The 18,546-nt window shown below is 37.9% G+C and overlaps 1 protein-coding gene across 4 annotated transcripts in view; it reads left to right on the top strand.

The window, feature by feature from the left end:
• Positions 1-18,546, top strand: part of LOC110531006 (calmodulin-regulated spectrin-associated protein 2) — a 91,814-nt gene that overhangs the window by 49,191 nt on the left and 24,077 nt on the right. For all 4 annotated transcript variants that reach the window (XM_036986422.1, XM_036986421.1, XM_036986420.1 and 1 more), the window contains exon 5: positions 13,182-13,323. In XM_036986422.1, coding sequence (XP_036842317.1) covers positions 13,182-13,323 — 142 coding nt within the window. The remainder of the gene's footprint in view (positions 1-13,181; positions 13,324-18,546) is intronic.

The raw sequence follows: 18,546 nt of genomic DNA, 5'->3' as shown, positions 1-18,546 counted from the left end.
ATACCTGTAGGATACTGTAGAACAGTAGATTTATACCTGTAGAACAGTAGATTTATACCTGTAGGATACTGTAGAACAGTAGATTTATACCTGTAGGATACTGTAGAACAGTAGATTTATACCTGTAGGATACTGTAGAACAGTAGATTTATACCTGTAGGATACTGTAGAACAGTTGAGTTATACCTGTAGGATACTGTAGAACAGTAGATTTATACCTGTAGAACAGTAGATTTATACCTGTAGAACAGTAGATTTATACCTGTAGGATACTGTAGAACAGTAGATTTATACCTGTAGGATACTGTAGAACAGTAGATTTATACCTGTAGGATACTGTAGAACAGTAGATTTATACCTGTAGGATACTGTAGAACAGTAGATTTATACCTGTAGGATACTGTAGAACAGTAGATTTATACCTGTAGAACAGTAGATTTATACCTGTAGAACAGTAGATTTATACCTGTAGGATACTGTAGAACAGTAGATTTATACCTATAGGATACTGTAGAACAGTAGATTTATACCTGTAGGATACTGTAGAACAGTAGATTTATACCTGTAGAACAGTAGATTTATACCTGTAGGATACTGTAGAACAGTAGATTTATACCTGTAGGATACTGTAGAACAGTAGATTTATACCTGTCGAACAGTAGATTTATACCTGTAGAACAGTAGATTTATACCTGTAGGATACTGTAGAACAGTAGATTTATACCTGTAGAACAGTAGATTAATACCTGTAGGATACTGTAGAACAGTAGATTTATACCTGTAGAACAGTAGATTTATACATGTAGGATACTGTAGAACAGTAGATTTATACCTGTAGGATACTGTAGAACAGTAGATTTATACCTATAGGATACTGTAGAACAGTAGATTTATACCTGTAGAACAGTAGATTTATACCTGTAGGATACTGTAGAACAGTAGATTTATACCTGTAGGGTACTGTAGAACAGTAGATTTATACCTGTAGGATACTGTAGAACAGTTGAGTTATACCTGTAGGATACTGTAGAACAGTAGATTTATACCTGTAGGATACTGTAGAACAGTAGATTTATACCTGTAGAACAGTAGATGTATACCTGTAGGATACTGTAGAACAGTAGATTTATACCTGTAGGGTACTGTAGAACATTAGATTTATACCTGTAGGATACTGTAGAACAGTAGATTTATACCTGTAGAACAGTAGATTTATACCTGTAGGATACTGTAGAACAGTAGATTTATACCTGTAGAACAGTTGAGTTATACCTATAGGATACTGTAGAACAGTAGATTTATACCTGTAGGATACTGTAGAACAGTAGATTTATACCTATAGAACAGTAGATTTATACCTGTAGGATACTGTAGAACAGTAGATTTATACCTGTAGAACAGTTGAGTTATACCTGTAGGATACTGTAGAACAGTAGATTTATACCTGTAGAACAGTAGATTTATACCTATAGGATACTGTAGAACAGTAGATTTATACCTGTAGGGTACTGTAGAACATTAGATTTATACCTGTAGGATACTGTAGAACAGTAGATTTATACCTGTAGGATACTGTAGAACAGTAAATTTATACCTGTAGAACAGTTGAGTTATACCTATAGGATACTGTAGAACAGTAGATTTATACCTGTAGGATACTGTAGAACAGTAGATTTATACCTATAGAACAGTAGATTTATACCTGTAGGATACTGTAGAACAGTAGATTTATACCTATAGAACAGTAGATTTATACCTGTAGGATACTGTAGAACAGTAGATTTATACCTATAGGATACTGTAGAACAGTAGATTTATACCTGTAGGATACTGTAGAACAGTAGATTTATACCTGTAGGATACTGTAGAACAGTAGATTTATACCTATAGAACAGTAGATTTATACCTGTAGGATACTGTAGAACAGTAGATTTATACCTGTAGAACAGTAGATTTATACCTATAGGATACTGTAGAACGGTAGATTTATACCTGTAGGATACTGTAGAACAGTAGATTTATACCTGTAGGATACTGTAGAACAGTAGATTTATACCTGTAGGATACTGTAGAACAGTAGATTTATACCTATAGAACAGTAGATTTATACCTGTAGGATACTGTAGAACAGTAGATTTATACCTGTAGGATACTGTAGAACAGTAGATTTATACCTGTAGAACAGTAGATTTATACCTGTAGGATACTGTAGAACAGTAGATTTATACCTATAGGATACTGTAGAACAGTAGATTTATACCTGTAGGATACTGTAGAACAGTAGATTTATACCTGTCGAACAGTAGATTTATACCTGTAGGATACTGTAGAACAGTAGATTTATACCTGTAGGATACTGTAGAACAGTAGATTTATACCTGTAGGATACTGTAGAACAGTAGATTTATACCTGTAGAACAGTAGATTTATACCTGTAGGATACTGTAGAACAGTAGATTTATACCTATAGGATACTGTAGAACAGTAGATTTATACCTGTAGGATACTGTAGAACAGTAGATTTATACCTGTAGGGTACTGTAGAACAGTAGATTTATACCTGTAGGATACTGTAGAACAGTAGATTTATACCTGTAGAACAGTAGATTTATACCTGTAGGATACTGTAGAACAGTAGATTTATACCTATAGGATACTGTAGAACAGTAGATTTATACCTGTAGGATACTGTAGAACAGTAGATTTATACCTGTAGGGTACTGTAGAACAGTAGATTTATACCTGTAGGATACTGTAGAACAGTAGATTTATACCTGTAGGATACTGTAGAACAGTAGATTTATACCTATAGGATACTGTAGAACAGTAGATTTATACCTGTAGGATACTGTAGAACAGTAGATTTATACCTGTAGAATACTGTAGAACAGTAGATTTATACCTGTAGAACAGTAGATTTATACCTGTAGGATACTGTAGAACAGTAGATTTATACCTGTAGGATACTGTAGAACAGTAGATTTATACCTGTAGAACAGTAGATTTATACCTGTAGGATACTGTAGAACAGTAGATTTATACCTATAGGATACTGTAGAACAGTAGATTTATACCTGTAGGATACTGTAGAACAGTAGATTTATACCTGTAGGGTACTGTAGAACAGTAGATTTATACCTGTAGGATACTGTAGAACAGTAGATTTATACCTGTAGAACAGTAGATTTATACCTGTAGGATACTGTAGAACAGTAGATTTATACCTGTAGGGTACTGTAGAACAGTAGATTTATACCTGTAGGATACTGTAGAACAGTAGATTTATACCTGTAGGATACTGTAGAACAGTAGATTTATACCTATAGGATACTGTAGAACAGTAGATTTATACCTGTAGGATACTGTAGAACAGTAGATTTATACCTGTAGAATACTGTAGAACAGTAGATTTATACCTGTAGAACAGTAGATTTATACCTGTAGGATACTGTAGAACAGTAGATTTATACCTGTAGGATACTGTAGAACAGTAGATTTATACCTGTAGAACAGTAGATTTATACCTGTAGGATACTGTAGAACAGTAGATTTATACCTATATGATACTGTAGAACAGTAGATTTATACCTGTAGGATACTGTAGAACAGTAGATTTATACCTGTAGGATACTGTAGAACAGTAGATTTATACCTGTAGGATACTGTAGAACAGTTGAGTTATACCTGTAGGATACTGTAGAACAGTAGATTTATACCTGTAGAACAGTAGATTTATACCTGTAGAACAGTAGATTTATACCTGTAGGATACTGTAGAACAGTAGATTTATACCTGTAGGATACTGTAGAACAGTAGATTTATACCTGTAGGATACTGTAGAACAGTAGATTTATACCTGTAGGATACTGTAGAACAGTAGATTTATACCTGTAGGATACTGTAGAACAGTAGATTTATACCTATAGGATACTGTAGAACAGTAGATTTATACCTGTAGAACAGTAGATTTATACCTGTAGAACAGTAGATTTATACCTGTAGGATACTGTAGAACAGTAGATTTATACCTATAGGATACTGTAGAACAGTAGATTTATACCTGTAGGATACTGTAGAACAGTAGATTTATACCTGTAGAACAGTAGATTTATACCTGTAGGATACTGTAGAACAGTAGATTTATACCTATAGGATACTGTAGAACAGTAGATTTATACCTGTAGGATACTGTAGAACAGTAGATTTATACCTGTCGAACAGTAGATTTATACCTGTAGAACAGTAGATTTATACCTGTAGGATACTGTAGAACAGTAGATTTATACTTGTAGAACAGTAGATTAATACCTGTAGGATACTGTAGAACAGTAGATTTATACCTGTAGAACAGTAGATTTATACATGTAGGATACTGTAGAACAGTAGATTTATACCTGTAGGATACTGTAGAACAGTAGATTTATACCTGTAGAACAGTAGATTTATACCTGTAGGATACTGTAGAACAGTAGATTTATACCTGTAGGGTACTGTAGAACAGTAGATTTATACCTGTAGGATACTGTAGAACAGTTGAGTTATACCTGTAGGATACTGTAGAACAGTAGATTTATACCTGTAGGATACTGTAGAACAGTAGATTTATACCTGTAGAACAGTAGATGTATACCTGTAGGATACTGTAGAACAGTAGATTTATACCTGTAGGGTACTGTAGAACATTAGATTTATACCTGTAGGATACTGTAGAACAGTAGATTTATACCTGTAGAACAGTAGATTTATACCTGTAGGATACTGTAGAACAGTAGATTTATACCTGTAGAACAGTTGAGTTATACCTATAGGATACTGTAGAACAGTAGATTTATACCTGTAGGATACTGTAGAACAGTAGATTTATACCTATAGAACAGTAGATTTATACCTGTAGGATACTGTAGAACAGTAGATTTATACCTGTAGAACAGTAGATTTATACCTATAGGATACTGTAGAACAGTAGATTTATACCTGTAGGGTACTGTAGAACATTAGATTTATACCTGTAGGATACTGTAGAACAGTAGATTTATACCTGTAGGATACTGTAGAACAGTAAATTTATACCTGTAGAACAGTTGAGTTATACCTATAGGATACTGTAGAACAGTAGATTTATACCTGTAGGATACTGTAGAACAGTAGATTTATACCTATAGAACAGTAGATTTATACCTGTAGGATACTGTAGAACAGTAGATTTATACCTATAGAACAGTAGATTTATACCTGTAGGATACTGTAGAACAGTAGATTTATACCTATAGGATACTGTAGAACAGTAGATTTATACCTGTAGGATACTGTAGAACAGTAGATTTATACCTGTAGGATACTGTAGAACAGTAGATTTATACCTATAGAACAGTAGATTTATACCTGTAGGATACTGTAGAACAGTAGATTTATACCTGTAGAACAGTAGATTTATACCTATAGGATACTGTAGAACGGTAGATTTATACCTGTAGGATACTGTAGAACAGTAGATTTATACCTGTAGGATACTGTAGAACAGTAGATTTATACCTGTAGGATACTGTAGAACAGTAGATTTATACCTATAGAACAGTAGATTTATACCTGTAGGATACTGTAGAACAGTAGATTTATACCTGTAGAACAGTAGATTTATACCTATAGGATACTGTAGAACAGTAGATTTATACCTGTAGGATACTGTAGAACAGTAGATTTATACCTGTAGGATACTGTAGAACAGTAGATTTATACCTGTAGGATACTGTAGAACAGTAGATTTATACCTGTAGAACAGTAGATTTATACCTGTAGAACAGTAGATTTATACCTGTAGGATACTGTAGAACAGTAGATTTATACCTGTAGGATACTGTAGAACAGTAGATTTATACCTGTAGAACAGTAGATTTATACCTGTAGGATACTGTAGAACAGTAGATTTATACCTGTAGAACAGTAGATTTATACCTGTAGGATACTGTAGAACAGTAGATTTATACCTGTAGAACAGTAGATTTATACCTATAGGATACTGTAGAACAGTAGATTTATACCTGTAGGATACTGTAGAACAGTAGATTTATACCTATAGGATACTGTAGAACAGTAGATTTATACCTGTAGGATACTGTAGAACAGTAGATTTATACCTGTAGAACAGTAGATTTATACCTGTAGGATACTGTAGAACAGTAGATTTATACCTATAGGATACTGTAGAACAGTAGATTTATACCTGTAGGATACTGTAGAACAGTAGATTTATACCTGTCGAACAGTAGATTTATACCTGTAGGATACTGTAGAACAGTAGATTTATACCTGTAGAACAGTAGATTTATACCTATAGGATACTGTAGAACAGTAGATTTATACCTGTAGGATACTGTAGAACAGTAGATTTATACCTGTAGAACAGTAGATTTATACCTGTAGGATACTGTAGAACAGTAGATTTATACCTGTAGAACAGTAGATTTATACCTGTAGGATACTGTAGAACAGTAGATTTATACCTGTAGGATACTGTAGAACAGTAGATTAATACCTGTAGGATACTGTAGAACAGTAGATTTATACCTGTAGAACAGTAGATTTATACCTGTAGGATACTGTAGAACAGTAGATTTATACCTGTAGGATACTGTAGAACAGTAGATTTATACCTGTAGAACAGTAGATTTATACCTGTAGGATACTGTAGAACAGTAGATTTATACCTGTAGGGTACTGTAGAACAGTAGATTTATACCTGTAGGATACTGTAGAACAGTTGAGTTATACCTGTAGGATTCTGTAGAACAGTAGATTTATACCTGTAGGATACTGTAGAACAGTAGATTTATACCTGTAGAACAGTAGATTTATACCTGTAGGATACTGTAGAACAGTAGATTTATACCTGTAGAACAGTTGAGTTATACCTGTAGGATACTGTAGAACAGTAGATTTATACCTGTAGAACAGTAGATTTATACCTATAGGATACTGTAGAACAGTAGATTTATACCTGTAGGGTACTGTAGAACATTAGATTTATACCTGTAGGATACTGTAGAACAGTAGATTTATACCTGTAGGGTACTGTAGAACAGTAGATTTATACCTATAGAACAGTAGATTTATACCTGTAGGATACTGTAGAACAGTAGATTTATACCTATAGAACAGTAGATTTATACCTGTAGGATACTGTAGAACAGTAGATTTATACCTGTAGAACAGTTGAGTTATACCTATAGGATACTGTATAACAGTAGATTTATACCTGTAGGATACTGTAGAACAGTATATTTATACCTATAGAACAGTAGATTTATACCTGTAGGATACTGTAGAACAGTAGATTTATACCTGTGGAACAGTAGATTTATACCTATAGGATACTGTAGAACGGTAGATTTATACCTGTAGGATACTGTAGAACAGTAGATTTATACCTGTAGGATACTGTAGAACAGTAGATTTATACCTGTAGGATACTGTAGAACAGTAGATTTATACCTATAGAACAGTAGATTTATACCTGTAGGATACTGTAGAACAGTAGATTTATACCTGTAGAACAGTAGATTTATACCTATAGGATACTGTAGAACAGTAGATTTATACCTGTAGGATACTGTAGAACAGTAGATTTATACCTGTAGAACAGTAGATTTATACCTGTAGGATACTGTAGAACAGTAGATTTATACCTGTAGAACAGTAGATTTATACCTGTAGGATACTGTAGAACAGTAGATTTATACCTGTAGAACAGTAGATTTATACCTGTAGAACAGTAGATTTATACCTGTAGAACAGTAGATTTATACCTGTAGGATACTGTAGAACAGTAGATTTATACCTGTAGAACAGTAGATTTATACCTGTAGGATACTGTAGAACAGTAGATTTATACCTGTAGGATACTGTAGAACAGTAGATTTATACCTGTAGAACAGTAGATTTATACCTGTAGGATACTGTAGAACAGTAGATTTATACCTGTAGAACAGTAGATTTATTCCTATAGGATACTGTAGAACAGTAGATTTATACCTGTAGGATACTGTAGAACAGTAGATTTATACCTGTAGGATACTGTAGAACAGTAGATTTATACCTGTAGAACAGTAGATTTATACCTGTAGAACAGTAGATTTATACCTGTAGGATACTGTAGAACAGTAGATTTATACCTGTAGGATACTGTAGAACAGTAGATTTATACCTGTAGGATACTGTAGAACAGTAGATTTATACCTGTAGAACAGTAGATTTATACCTGTAGAACAGTAGATTTATACCTGTAGGATACTGTAGAACAGTAGATTTATACCTGTAGAACAGTAGATTTATACCTGTAGGATACTGTAGAACAGTAGATTTATACCTGTAGGATACTGTAGAACAGTAGATTTATACCTGTAGAACAGTAGATTTATACCTGTAGGATACTGTTGAACAGTAGATTTATACCTGTCGAACAGTAGATTTATACCTGTAGGATACTGTAGAACAGTAGATTTATACCTGTAGGATACTGTAGAACAGTAGATTTATACCTGTAGGATACTGTAGAACAGTAGATTTATACCTGTAGTACAGTAGATTTATACCTGTAGCATACTGTAGAACAGTAGATTTATACCTGTAGGATACTGTAGAACAGTAGATTTATACCTATAGAACAGTAGATTTATACCTGTAGGATACTGTAGAACAGTAGATTTATACCTGTGGAACAGTAGATTTATACCTATAGGATACTGTAGAACGGTAGATTTATACCTGTAGGATACTGTAGAACAGTAGATTTATACCTGTAGGATACTGTAGAACAGTAGATTTATACCTGTAGGATACTGTAGAACAGTAGATTTATACCTATAGAACAGTAGATTTATACCTGTAGGATACTGTAGAACAGTAGATTTATACCTGTAGAACAGTAGATTTATACCTATAGGATACTGTAGAACAGTAGATTTATACCTGTAGGATACTGTAGAACAGTAGATTTATACCTGTAGGATACTGTAGAACAGTAGATTTATACCTGTAGGATACTGTAGAACAGTAGATTTATACCTGTAGAACAGTAGATTTATACCTGTAGGATACTGTAGAACAGTAGATTTATACCTGTAGAACAGTAGATTTATACCTGTAGGATACTGTAGAACAGTAGATTTATACCTGTAGAACAGTAGATTTATACCTGTAGGATACTGTAGAACAGTAGATTTATACCTGTAGAACAGTAGATTTATACCTGTAGAACAGTAGATTTATACCTGTAGAACAGTAGATTTATACCTGTAGGATACTGTAGAACAGTAGATTTATACCTGTAGAACAGTAGATTTATACCTGTAGGATACTGTAGAACAGTAGATTTATACCTGTAGGATACTGTAGAACAGTAGATTTATACCTGTAGAACAGTAGATTTATACCTGTAGGATACTGTAGAACAGTAGATTTATACCTGTAGAACAGTAGATTTATACCTGTAGGATACTGTAGAACAGTAGATTTATACCTGTAGAACAGTAGATTTATACCTATAGGATACTGTAGAACAGTAGATTTATACCTGTAGGATACTGTAGAACAGTAGATTTATACCTGTAGGATACTGTAGAACAGTAGATTTATACCTGTAGGATACTGTAGAACAGTAGATTTATACCTGTAGGATACTGTAGAACAGTAGATTTATACCTGTAGAACAGTAGATTTATACCTGTAGGATACTGTAGAACAGTAGATTTATACCTGTAGTACAGTAGATTTATACCTATAGGATACTGTAGAACAGTAGATTTATACCTGTAGGATACTGTAGAACAGTAGATTTATACCTGTAGGGTACTGTAGAACAGTAGATTTATACCTATAGGATACTGTAGAACAGTAGATTTATACCTGTAGGATACTGTAGAACATTAGATTTATACCTGTAGGGTACTGTAAAACAGTAGATTTATACCTGTAGGATACTGTAGAACAGTAGATTTATACCTGTAGGATACTGTAGAACAGTAGATTTATACCTGTAGGATACTGTAGAACAATAGATTTATACCTGTAGGATACTGTAGAACAGTAGATTTATACCTGTAGAACAGTAGATTTATACCTGTAGGATACTGTAGAACAGTAGATTTATACCTGTAGAACAGTAGATTTATACCTGTAGAACAGTAGATTTATACCTGTAGAACAGTAGATTTATACCTGTAGGATACTGTAGAACAGTAGATTTATACCTGTAGAACAGTAGATTTATACCTGTAGGATACTGTAGAACAGTAGATTTATACCTGTAGGATACTGTAGAACAGTAGATTTATACCTGTAGAACAGTAGATTTATACCTGTAGGATACTGTAGAACAGTAGATTTATACCTGTAGAACAGTAGATTTATACCTGTAGGATACTGTAGAACAGTAGATTTATACCTGTAGAACAGTAGATTTATACCTATAGGATACTGTAGAACAGTAGATTTATACCTGTAGGATACTGTAGAACAGTAGATTTATACCTGTAGGATACTGTAGAACAGTAGATTTATACCTGTAGGATACTGTAGAACAGTAGATTTATACCTGTAGGATACTGTAGAACAGTAGATTTATACCTGTAGAACAGTAGATTTATACCTGTAGGATACTGTAGAACAGTAGATTTATACCTGTAGTACAGTAGATTTATACCTATAGGATACTGTAGAACAGTAGATTTATACCTGTAGGATACTGTAGAACAGTAGATTTATACCTGTAGGGTACTGTAGAACAGTAGATTTATACCTATAGGATACTGTAGAACAGTAGATTTATACCTGTAGGATACTGTAGAACATTAGATTTATACCTGTAGGGTACTGTAAAACAGTAGATTTATACCTGTAGGATACTGTAGAACAGTAGATTTATACCTGTAGGATACTGTAGAACAGTAGATTTATACCTGTAGGATACTGTAGAACAATAGATTTATACCTGTAGGATACTGTAGAACAGTAGATTTATACCTGTAGAACAGTAGATTTATACCTGTAGGATACTGTAGAACAGTAGATTTATACCTGTAGGATACTGTAGAACAGTAGATTTATACCTGTAGAACAGTAGATTTATACCTGTAGGGTACTGTAGAACAGTAGATTTATACCTGTAGGATACTGTAGAACAGTAGATGTATACCTATAGGATACTGTAGAACAGTAGATTTATACCTGTAGGATACTGTAGAACAGTAGATTTATACCTGTAGGATACTGTAGAACAGTAGATTTATACCTGTAGAACAGTAGATTTATACCTGTAGAACCGTAGATTTATACCTGTAGGATACTGTAGAACAGTAGATTTATACCTGTAGGATACTGTAGAACAGTAGATTTATACCTGTAGGGTACTGTAGAACAGTAGATTTATACCTGTAGGGTACTGTAGAACAGTAGATTTATACCTGTAGGATACTGTAGAACAGTAGATTGAGATTGATGTAGATCAATGTAGATCAATGTGTCAATCAATGAACAGTAAGACCTAGGTGTAGTTACAGTGGATGTGTAGCCTGTTTGCCTGACTGTTTTTTCATTCAATAACGATACAGCATCTATGCCGTACAGGACAATGTCAAGTAACCTAGTAAAGATGGCATCGTAGCCTAGTTAAGAGGGCATCGTATCCTAGTAAAGATGGCATCGTAGCCTAGTAAAGATGGCATCGTAGCCTAGTAAAGATGGCATCGTAGCCTAGTAAAGATGGCATCGTAGCCTAGTAAAGATGGTATTGTAACCTAGTAATGATGGCATCGTAGCCTAGTAAAGATGGCATCGTAGCCTAGTAAAGATGGCATCGTATCCTAGTAAAGATGGCATCGTATCCTTGTAAAGATTGCATCGTAGCCTAGTAAAGATGGTATTGTAACCTAGTAATGATGGCATCGTAGCCTAGTAAAGATGGCATCGTAGCCTAGTAAAGATGGCATCGTATCCTAGTAAAGATGGCATCGTATCCTTGTAAAGATGGCATCGTAGCCTAGTAAAGATGGCATCGTATCCTTGTAAAGATGGCATCGTATCCTAGTATAGATGGCATCGTAGCCTAGTAAAGATGGCATCGTATCCTTGTAAAGATGGCATCGTATCCTAGTATAGATGGCATCGTATCCTAGTAAAGATGGCATCGTAGCCTAGTAAAGATGGCATCGTAGCCTAGTAAAGATGGTATTGTAACCTAGTAATGATGGCATCGTAGCCTAGTAAAGATGGCATCGTAGCCTAGTAAAGATGGTATTGTAACCTAGTAAAAATGGCATCGTAGCCTAGTAAAGATGGCATCGTAGCCTAGTAAAGATGGCATCGTAGCCTAGTAAAGATGGCATCGTAGCCTAGTAAAGAGGGCATCGTAGCCTAGTAAAGATGGCATCGTATCCTAGTAAAGATGGCATCTTATCCTTGTAAAGATGGCATCGTATCCTAGTAAAGATGGCATCGTAGCCTAGTAAAGATGGCATCGTAGCCTAGTGAAGATGGCATCGTAGCCTAGGTAAGAGGGCATCGTAGCCTAGTAAAGATGGCATCGTAGCTTAGTAAAGATGGCATCATAGCTTAGTGAAGATGGCATCGTAGCCTAGTAAAGATGGCATCGTAGCCTAGTGAAGATGGCATTGTAGCCTAGTTAAGATGGCATCGTATCCTAGTAAAGATGGTATTGTAGCCTAGTAAAGATGGCATCGTATCCTAGTATAGATGGCATCGTATCCTAGTAAAGATGGCATCGTAGCCTAGTGAAGATGGCATCGTAGCCTAGTGAAGAGGGCATCGTATCCTAGTAAAGATGGCATCGTAGCCTAATAAAGAGGGCATCGTAGCCTAGTAAGGATGGCATCAATGTCTCTACAAACTAGTGTGTGTGTGTGTGTGTGTGTGTGTGTGTGTGTGTGTGTGTGTGTGTGTGTGTGTGTGTGCGTGCGTGCGTGCGTGCGTGCGTGCGTGCGTGCGTGTGTGCGTGCGTGCATGTGTCTGTGTGTCTGTGACAGTGCATCTGTGCGTGACAAAGAGTGCTTGTGTACATTTGAGTGTGAGGAGCCTTTATATACATCCATACGTCCCTCTCCTTACTCTGATTCCATACATTAACTGTCACTGACCGTTATCTCTCCGTGTTGTTGTTGCCATGGCTACAGGCGCGCTACAGGAGGGAGTATGCCCAGCAGAGGGCAGCTCCATCACTCCCCCTGGTGGACAATCTGCTGAAGGACAACACAGACGGCTGTGCCCTGGCCGCACTCCTTCACTTCTACTGCACAACGTCCATCAGACTGGAAGGTACCGTACAGGAGGATTATTCTATCACTTCATACCTGTAGCCTTCTCTAGTTGGTCTGCTTTACAGTAACGTAACTCAGAATGGAAAGTACAGTAGGCTGTCGTTACACAAGTGTTTGACCAGATGAGCATAGGTGAAGTTGGGCCAGAATCACAGAAATTAGTTATATTAGAAAATATGGCATTCAATCACAGCAAACAATATATTTGCTGGACAATATGATAGCTATAAGGTGACAGTATGCATCCAACAGCTGTTGAAGTATTAGAGAGGGACTGTTTAGGAACAGAATTACCTCAGGGCTCAAGAAAATGATTACTTGTAAATGAAAAAGATACCAGTAGCAGTAGTATCAATAGTACCAGTAGCATCAATAGCTACATTGTTTCAACCATTAGACTCACAGACAACTGAAGAGGGAATTTCCCCACGGTATGACCTTTCCCCTGACCCTGCCATTACACAACCACATGTGTTTTTCCCGTTTGAAAATCACAACATTTATTTAAAATAGAAAAATAATTTACAGCCAACTGTTGTGTCCAAGTATTCAGATAACAGCTGTAAAGGGATTCCAAATGGACTCGTTGCATTTATGAATTAAAATCATTGATGTTGTCAAAGTACCATCAACAGCAATATTGTTTTTTTCATTAGACATGCAGACAACAGTGACAGTGACCCCTGACCTTGAAATTCCTGTCAGCTGACAGGAACCTTATCACCATGATCTCAGTCTTACAGAGAATAGCTAACACACAGAGAAGAGAGAAGAGAGAGAATAGCTAACACACACAGAAGAGAGAGAATAGCTAACACACACAGAGAAGAGAAAGAATAGCTAGCACACACAGAGAAGAGAAAGAATAGCTAACACACACAGAGAAGAGAAAGAATAGCTAACACACACAGAGAGAGAGAATAGCTAACACACAGAGAGAGAGAGAGAGAATAGCTAACACATACAGAGAGAGAGAGAGAATAGCTAACACACACAGAGAAGAGAGAGAATAGCTAACACACACAGAGAGAAGAGAGAGAATAGCTAACAGACACACAGAGAGAAGAGAGAGTATAGCTAACACACGCACAGAGAGAAGAGAGAGTATAGCTAACACACACACAGAGAGAAGAGAGAGTATAGCTAACACACACACAGAGAGAAGAGAGAGAATAGCTAACAGACACACAGAGAGAAGAGAGAGTATAGCTAACACACACACAGAGAGAAGAGAGAGTATAGCTAACACACACACAGAGAGAAGAGAGAGTATAGCTAACACACACACAGAGAGAAGAGAGAGAATAGCTAACAGACACACAGAGAGAAGAGAGAGTATAGCTAACAGACACACACAGAGAAGAGAGAGTATAGCTAACACACACACACACAGAGAAGAGAGAGTATAGCTAACACACACACAGAGAGAAGAGAGAGTATAGCTAACACACACACAGAGAGAAGAGAGAGTATAGCTAACACACACACAGAGAGAAGAGAGAGTATAGCTAACACACACACAGAGAGAAGAGAGAGTATAGCTAACACACACACAGAGAGAAGAGAGAGAATAGCTCACACACACACACACACAGAGAGAAGAGAGAGAATACCTAACACACACACAGAGAGAAGAGAGAGAATAGCTTCTCCTCCATCCTGCCCAGTAGATATGATCCAGAATGATTCCATTGGAAAGAAGATTAGCCCCTAGTGATGAAGTCAATGTGTACAAGTTGGCCAACAACGTCAAAGAGTCCATGAGGTTCAGGTTTATGCAATAATAATGGTGTCATTTGGGGATGAACAATTAAACCTGAGTGAAATACATATCATGAGAGATAGCGTAGGAGAGAGAGAGGGGAGCAGAGACATGAGAGAGTGGGGAGGAAGAGACAGAGAGAGATGGAGAGACATGAGAGAGTGGGGAGGAAGAGACAGAGAGAGATGGAGAGAAAGTTAGAGAGAGGGGGGGCAATGAAAGATATGAGGGAAAGAGAGAGAGAGGGTGGAGAGTTGTTGTATTTAACCTTTATTTAACTAGGCGAGTCAGTTAAGAACAGTGGGTTAACTGCCTTGTTCAGGGGAACAGTGGGTTAACTGCCTTGTTCAGGGGAACAGTGGGTTAACTGCCTTGTTCAGGGGAACAGTGGGTTAACTGCCTTGTTCAGGGGAACAGTGGGTTAACTGCCTTGTCCAGGGGAACAGTGGGTTAACTGCCTTGTTCAGGGGAACAGTGGGTTAACTGCCTTGTTCAGGGGAACAGTGGGTTAACTACCTTGTTCAGGGGAACAGTGGGTTAACTACCTTGTTCAGGGGAACAGTGGGTTAACTGCCTTGTTCAGGGGAACAGTGGGTTAACTACCTTGTTCAGGGGAACAGTGGGTTAACTACCTTGTTCAGGGGAACAGTGGGTTAACTGCCTTGTTCAGGGGAACAGTGGGTTAACTACCTTGTTCAGGGGAACAGTGGGTTAACTACCTTGTTCAGGGGAACAGTGGGTTAACTACCTTGTTCAGGGGAACAGTGGGTTAACTACCTTGTTCAGGGGCACAGTGGGCTAACTACCTTGTTCAGGGGAACAGTGGGTTAACTACCTTGTTCAGGGGAACAGTGGGTTAACTACCTTGTTCAGGGGAACAGTGGGTTAACTACCTTGTTCAGGGGCACAGTGGGCTAACTACCTTGTTCAGGGGAACAGTGGGTTAACTGCCTTGTTCAGGGGAACAGTGGGTTAACTGCCTTGTTCAGGGGAACAGTGGGTTAACAGCCTTGTTCAGGGGAACAGTGGGTTAACTGCCTTGTTCAGGGGAACAGTGGGTTAACTACCTTGTTCAGGGGAACAGTGGGTTAACTGCCTTGTTCAGGGGAACAGTGGGTTAACTACCTTGTTCAGGGGAACAGTGGGTTAACTGCCTTGTTCAGGGGAACAGTGGGTTAACTACCTTGTTCAGGGGAACAGTGGGTTAACTACCTTGTTCAGGGGAACAGTGGGTTAACTGCTTTGTTCAGGGGAACAGTGGGTTAACTACCTTGTTCAGGGGAACAGTGGGTTAACTACCTTGTTCAGGGGAACAGTGGGTTAACTGCCTTGTTCAGGGGAACAGTGGGTTAACTGCCTTGTTCAGGGGAACAGTGGGTTAACTACCTTGTTCAGGGGAACAGTGGGTTAACTGCCTTGTTCAGGGGCACAGTGGGTTAACTACCTTGTTCAGGGGCACAGTGGGTTAACTACCTTGTTCAGGGGAACAGTGGGTTAACTGCCTTGTTCAGGGGAACAGTGGGTTAACTGCCTTGTTCAGGGGAACAGTGGGTTAACTACCTTGTTCAGGGGAACAGTGGGTTAACTGCCTTGTTCAGGGGAACAGTGGGTTAACTGCCTTGTTCAGGGGAACAGTGGGTTAACTGCCTTGTTCAGGGGAACAGTGGGTTAACTACCTTGTTCAGGGGAACAGTGGGTTAACTACCTTGTTCAGGGGAACAGTGGGTTAACTGCCTTGTTCAGGGGAACAGTGGGTTAACTACCTTGTTCAGGGGAACAGTGGGTTAACTACCTTGTTCAGGGGAACAGTGGGTTAACTGCCTTGTTCAGGGGAACAGTGGGTTAACTGCCTTGTTCAGGGGAACAGTGGGTTAACTGCCTTGTTCAGGGGAACAGTGGGTTAACTGCCTTGTTCAGGGGCACAGTGGGTTAACTACCTTGTTCAGGGGCACAGTGGGTTAACTACCTTGTTCAGGGGAACAGTGGGTTAACTGCCTTGTTCAGGGGAACAGTGGGTTAACTGCCTTGTTCAGGGGAACAGTGGGTTAACTACCTTGTTCAGGGGAACAGTGGGTTAACTGCCTTGTTCAGGGGAACAGTGGGTTAACTGCCTTGTTCAGGGGCAGAACGACAGATTGTTACCTTGTCAGCTCAGGGATTCAAGCTCTAACCACTAGGCTACCTGCCACCCCAAAAGAGACAGATGGGGAGAGGGTGAGAGAGAGAGGGTGAGAGAGAGAGAGAGAGAGAGAGAGAGAGAGAGAGAGAGAGAGAGAGAGAGAGAGAGAGAGAGAGAGAGAGAGAGAGATATTAGTGGCATGTTTCAGTTTTGAGCCTGTTTATACAGTAGCCAGTGGGCCAGACTCCACCCACTATTCCAATAATGCCCCAGGGCCAGGCTAAGACGTGATTGGTCAGGAGTTAATAGCAACATAGTCCGTTGGATGAAGAATGTTGACTTATTTATTGAAAGATAAACATTTCCACTCCCTCTACTTGTGCCCAGTCAAATATAGATGGCTCTGTGTGCTACTATCAGATGTTCACTGCCCCCGACCCTGCCTTCTAACCCTGCCTCCTCCCACTGTTATTCTGGCCAAATACTACAAATAATACTAAATACTTTATAAAAGATACATTTCTAATAAAGTACAAATGCAAATACATTTCAATGTTTTTAAGACAGACCATGGTCACTCTCAATAATATATATTGTATAAACTGTATACGTACACTACCGTTCAAAAGTTTGGGGTCACTTAGAAATGTCCTTGTTTTTGAAAGAAATGCACATTTTTTTGTCCATTAAAATAACAGAAATACAGTGTAGACACTGTTATTGTTGTAAATGACTATTGTAGCTGGAAACGGCTGATTATTTTATGGAATAGGCGTACAGAGGCCCGTTATCAGCAACCATCACTTCTGTGTTCCAACTGGCAGCTTCATTAAATAGTACCCACAAAACACCAGTCTCAACGTCAACTGTGAAGAGGCGACTCCAGGATGCTGGCCTTCTAGGCAGAGTTGAAAAGAAAAAGCCATATCTCAGACTGGCCAATAAAATAAAAGATTAGGATGGGAAAAAGAACAGAGGAACAGAGGAACTAGAAGGCCTAGAAGGCCAGCATCACGGAGTCGCCTCTTCACTGTTGATGTTGAGACTGGTGTTTTGCAGGTACTATTTAATGAAGCTGCCAGTTGAGGACTTGTGAGGCGTCTGTTTCTCAAACTAGACACTCTAATGTACTTGTTCTCTTGCTCAGTTGTGCACCGGGGCCTCCCACTCCTCTTTCTATTCTGGTTAGAGACCGTTTGAGCTGTTCTGTGAAGGGAGTAGCACACAGCGCTGTACGAGATCTTCAGTTTCTTGGCAATTTCTCGCATGGAATAGCCTTCATTTCTCAGAACAAGAATAGACTGACGGGTTTCAGAAGAAAGGTATTTGTTTCTGGCCAT

This window comes from Oncorhynchus mykiss, chromosome 8 (assembly GCF_013265735.2).
Source record: "Oncorhynchus mykiss isolate Arlee chromosome 8, USDA_OmykA_1.1, whole genome shotgun sequence".
In the NCBI taxonomy this organism is placed as follows: Eukaryota; Metazoa; Chordata; class Actinopteri; order Salmoniformes; family Salmonidae; genus Oncorhynchus; species Oncorhynchus mykiss.
Note: the sequence above shows the minus strand (reverse complement) of the source record. Positions and strands in the feature narration are given on the sequence as shown.